A 5230-nucleotide genomic window follows, 5' to 3' on the forward strand; every position below is an offset into this window, starting at 1 on the left:
AGAAAATCAAAATGACAACATTAGTACAGTAGTAAAATGTATTATCATGTCATTTACATTTAGCTTTATATATATATTGATAATATTTTATTAATGGTTGATCAAAGATTGCAAAGCTTGACTTTGACCAAACTAACTGAACCTGAAGTTGCCTATTGTTCAGAGCAAGAACCTCAACGCAGGCGACTTTGTTCTCTCTTGTGCTTCTGAAACAGGGTTATTTAGCTGGTGATTTGTTTGCCCCTTGTGGGTGAATGAATTGTGCTTTGCTTTTCAGTGCTTGGCTGCCTCGCATCATTTGCTTGGGCACACCGTCATGAGCCAAAAATGCGAAGAACACGACAAGAAACGATATGCTCCGACTTAACTAATCAAACAAGTACTGTACGTACTAGTATACTGGACTGGCGAGTGAGTGATCTGACCAGTACAGTATGCACGTAACAATATATTTTGTAACGCTAACAGCATACTGGACTGACTGATCAGTGAGTGATCTGATAAGTATAGTGTCATATAAATATGACGATCCTAAATACGAAGCCATCAGACAACAAAGCGAAACCGTATGGTGGCACGTCCTTCAGCCAAAGAGCCGGCCGGCGTGCGGACGCAGGATCATGCACACACGATTTATGGTGTGATAGGCGATACCGGTGGCGGTGGCCACGTCCTTGACGGGCTTCCTGGCGGCGCCGCCACGCTCGAGGGCCAGGCAGACGACGGCGGCAGCCACGGGCTCCGGGTTGTGCCGCACGTCCAGGGCGCCGCCCTCCAGCCGCCGCGCCGCTGCCAGGGCCAGCGCCGCCGCCTCGTCCGCTTCGCCCAGCCTGGCCAGCGCGCCGAAGCGGCGCACGTAGCTGGAGGGGCACACCATCCCGATTCCCGTCGCCTGCCCGACCTCCTCTTCGCCGAGCCGCATCCTGATGTGCGTGACCAGCCTGACGATCTCCTTCCTCGCCGCCGCGCCGCCGCACGCCGCCGCCAGGGCCAGCTCCCTCAGAGACCGCGCTGAGCCTTCGGTGCGGCACGCGATCGAGAGGCAGGCCGCGTAGGCCAGCGGGCCCTTTCTCTTGCCCTTGCTCCGGTCCTTGCGCCGGCCTGGGCCAGGCGGCCACGCGTTGGCCTCGTCCATCTTCCTGAACACATCCTTGGCGCGCTCCCCGACGGCGGCCGGGAGCCCGAGCCGAGCCACCATGCTGCAGATGGCCGCCTCGAACCCCTCGACCACGTCCGCCGGTGGGTGCGACCCTGGCCCAAGCCGGTCCGCCATTCCGGCTGCCGCGTCCGACCCCTCGACCCCGTGCGACGGTGGTTGCGAGCCTGCCCCAAGCCGATCAGACGCAGGATGCGCTCGCACTCGCTGCAGGTGAGGTAGTCGACGCAGAGGCAGACGCAGCCGACCGCCGCCGCCGCCGAGACGCGCCCTTCCGGGAAGTACAAGCTGTACAGCGTGTCGGCGTCGGCGGCACGCACCTGTGCTAGCGTTCTCGTCTCCATTGGGTGTCAGCGAGCGGCGGAGACAGTGGGACGGCGACGGTTGCCTGCTGCTGCCTTGGCCTTTCAGTGAAGCTGCGTCGCGTTACCCCGGCCTCGTCCGATCACGATCGTACTCGTAGGTCGTAGCCGTAGATAGTGGGTAGCTCTTTTGTGCCCGTGCGACCCACACAAGCATCGACACGCTGACACCTGACACCCACCGGGCTCCTTTGTCAATGACAACTACTCTATCCCAAAGAGGTTAAAAAATGTCTTCCTATAAATAGAAACCCTTGACAAGTGCACGCTAACTCTTGACAGGTAATTAAAAATGGGTTTTAGAAATTTCTGTATTTTTTTATTATGATAGCCTAGCCTGATAACAGGTTTGCTGATAACAGGTGAGTATTTCTGATGTGGTATAAAAATCGTGCAATTACACTTATACGCTGGAAGCTTTGGATAGGATTTTTGGTCGAGTTCCCCATTGTTTTCGGGGTGGGTTGGGATAATACCCTTGCCAAATCTCCTTTGCAGAACAAGGTCTAAACAAGTGTGAATCTATGTTCATCAAATAATTACACTAACATAAGACGTTTCCTAACTAATACTAACTCGTTGAATCGACGAGTAAGAAGAATAGAACATGCAGTGAAGAGAGTCCTGATAACCCTTGGATCGTTGTGATAGGATGTTGAGAAATGTGCCAAAATAGAGATGAGAGCAAGGACATTTCTTTTCGATAAGATGCCATCTCAAATCACAAATTACCACATGTGGCGTTTTGGCACACGCGTGCATATGCACCCATTATAGAAAATAATAAAAAAACAATTTTAAAAATATCAAAAAAATCTGACATAAATTTTTTGGTATACATCGTGACATCCTATGTTCGTTCACAAGTTTTCGTGGAAAAACAACATTTTATGTGGTGTGTACAAAAAAGACAAAAAATGTTACGTATGTAGTCGTGTTACAGCATCAAAATTTGTTTTATTACTGGAGCTACAGAAAAAAAAATTAAAAAAAAAACTTGTGTACCAACATAAAATGTCTAGATGTACATGTAAAAATTTAGTTTATAATTTTTTGACACTTTAAAATATGGATTCACATAATAGGAGCATATACTCCTACGAGCCAAAGTGCATTTCCCTACCATGGCCATACAAATATACAAAAGTAAAGAAGAAGGTACCAAAGCTAAACAATGTACATTGATCTGGGGCTCTAGCCACCTCTTGATACCAAGTCAGTTGATGAAATATGAGAACTGGTGGAGATTTAACCTATGGACGCTTGGTTTGGGACAACATATGCACTATGATTGGTTGCTAACAAATTTTTTTTTTTTTTGAACAAAGGTTGCTAACAATTTAATTTGGACTTGGTGAGAGAAACGTAAACACGTTCGATTGGTAGGTTGCACTAGACTCTGAACAAACTAAACACGATGTTTGGTTATGTGCAAAATGGGTGGTGTGATAGCCTTTTCCCCAACTGGTGAGGTTACCCTTTTATGGATTGCTATGGAGCAACAACATAAGCTACAAGCAGACATAGGATCACAAACATAGTTTGGGACATAGTTCAACACGAACGTAAATAGTTTAGGATGACATGCATACATTAAAGTAAATATAGTTCATGATTACATGCAAACGATAATCAGACATATTTTCACTCATCGATCGTGGCAAGGGTTGGATCATGTTGTGGGCACCTCATCACAACCTCCATCATGATGTAGTCCAAGATATTCACTTTGAAGACGTCACCCTTGAGCACCTTCAAGGTTATGAAGTAGTGAATCTTGATCTCATGAGCAATAGATAATCCAAGAAACCCTTGATCCAGCCACATTGTGCCATTGAACTCTTTCATCTTGACCATCCAGGAGCAGCCGGTGTTCGCCTTCAGGATGATCGTCCTGGGGACGGTGCCAAGGTACTATCGGAAGCTGGTTGGAATTAGAAGCATTTCCAACCCTGGAGATAGAACCACTTCAGAAAGTGGGTTGGACCAACGTCGTCATGGAAATGCCCGACCTTCACAACCTCCCCTTGGCTTCTTGACAAGGGTTCGCTCTCCAACTTCGTTGGAGCAGCCCCGCGAAACAGGTGCACAAATGCACCCATCATCATCTTCGAGCACTTGAACAAAAGCATGCGATTACAAGGATGAATCTGTGTCTAGCAAGTGAACAAGCATACATAGTGTGCCTCATATAAGAGTCAGCGAGATGAATATGTGTCTAGCAAGTGTGTTGTAAAAGCATTAATCTTAGACATAACACAAGATAGAAACAAATCATCTCATCCACATTTAATCATGGGCACACCAACTGTAACAATGTTGAAGCCTCATATGAACCACTTCACGTCACAGATGATTATTTCTGACCGAAAGCTATGTGCAGTTATCAGAAATTGTACAATGCTCAAGGTCAGAAAGAAGCATCTTGATGGCTATATTCGTGTCACATTTTAATCATCGTCTCAAACACTAGCAAAACACTAAACAACAAATCAAGGCCTCAAAGTAAGCCAGGATTGCAAAAAATCACGAAAACATTTGGCCTCGTATAACATAGCACACGCAAATGGAAGAGATTATCCTAGTACTGCAGTCTAATCATCGGCATCAATAGTAAAACCCCCCATTCTAACATGCAATCTACCTAAAAACCAGATCTAGCCTTACCAGCAAGATCCTAAGTGCGGAAGGCAAGTACATGAACATAGATCTTCATTTTTCAAGCCAACAATTTACGGTATAACTAAAGAGCAAGCTAAATAAAACCATTTGATCTACCGTGCATGCGCTAAATAAGAGGCAAAATTCCTCACGGCACCACTTTTCTATGCACATTCAATCCAATGTAAAAGGATACATATACCTCCTAGAGGGGGTGAATAGGCAGTTTAAAACTTTTACAATTATAATTTAAACAAATACGAAATAAAACTAGCGTTTAATCTGACAAGCACAAGACCTATATAAGTAGGGTTCACCTTGTTAGACAATATGCTTGATGTATTACCAGGGGGCCAAAGGCCACAATATATAGTACATATACAGGTGCAAATATTCAGGAAGCCCCCTAACATATGGGGAAACTACAATATAAAGATATATACTCTAACACCCCCCCCCCCCCGCAAACTCATGGTGGATCCACAACACTGAGTTTGGAGAGTAAAAAGTCATGCTGCGCTCGAGTTTGTGCCTTTGTAAAGAAATCCGCCAACTGCAAATCTGAAGGCACATAATGAACCGCAATAACCTCATCCTGCACCTGAGCACGTGTATAAAAAGCATCAACACCAATATGCTTGGTCAGCTCATGCTTGACCGGATCACGTGCAATACTGATAGCACCTGTACTGTCAGACAAAAGTGGAGTGGGTGTCGTAACAGAGACCCCAAAATCTGCAAGCAACCACCGTAACCAGGTCACCTCAGCAATCAACAAAGCCATAGCCCGCAGCTCAGCCTCAACACTTGAACGAGAAACCGCTACCTGTTTCTTCGTCTTCCAAGCAACAAGCGAACCACCAAGAAACACACAGTAAGCAGAAAGTGAACGACGATCCGTAGGATCACTCGCCCACGTAGCATCCGAGTAGCACTGGAGCTGGAGAGAGCTAGAACGAGGAATGAAAGGCGACGAGTGATCGTGCCACGAAGGTAACGAAGAACACGGAGGAGATGACTGTAGTGAACAGTGGTAGGAGCTGAGACAAAC

The 5230-nt window shown here is 46.5% G+C and overlaps 1 protein-coding gene across 1 annotated transcript; it reads right to left on the minus strand.

The window, feature by feature from the left end:
* Nucleotides 1-583: 583 nt before the first annotated feature.
* Nucleotides 584-1500, minus strand: LOC127339262 (transcription initiation factor IIB-like). The gene is made up of 2 exons (XM_051365135.1): nucleotides 1365-1500; nucleotides 584-1323 (listed from the first exon to the last, which is right to left on the minus strand). Exons 1-2 carry the CDS (start codon nucleotides 1498-1500, stop codon nucleotides 584-586), a joined length of 876 nt encoding a protein of 291 aa, XP_051221095.1.
* Between the last annotated feature and the right edge of the window lie 3730 nt (nucleotides 1501-5230).

This window comes from Lolium perenne, chromosome 1, assembly GCF_019359855.2.
Source record: "Lolium perenne isolate Kyuss_39 chromosome 1, Kyuss_2.0, whole genome shotgun sequence".
NCBI lineage: Eukaryota > Viridiplantae > Streptophyta > Magnoliopsida > Poales > Poaceae > Lolium > Lolium perenne.

What these genes read in the sequence shown, in the direction of transcription:
- LOC127339262 (XM_051365135.1), bottom strand. Translation starts at nt 1,500, where the DNA reads ATGGAGACGAGAACGCTAGCACAGGTGCGTGCCGCCGACGCCGACACG. An exon ending in CGTCGACTACCTCACCTGCA is followed by an intron (nt 1,324 to 1,364) that starts GCGAGTGCGAGC and finishes GGCTTGGGGCAG; the next exon opens with GCTCGCAACCACCGTCGCAC.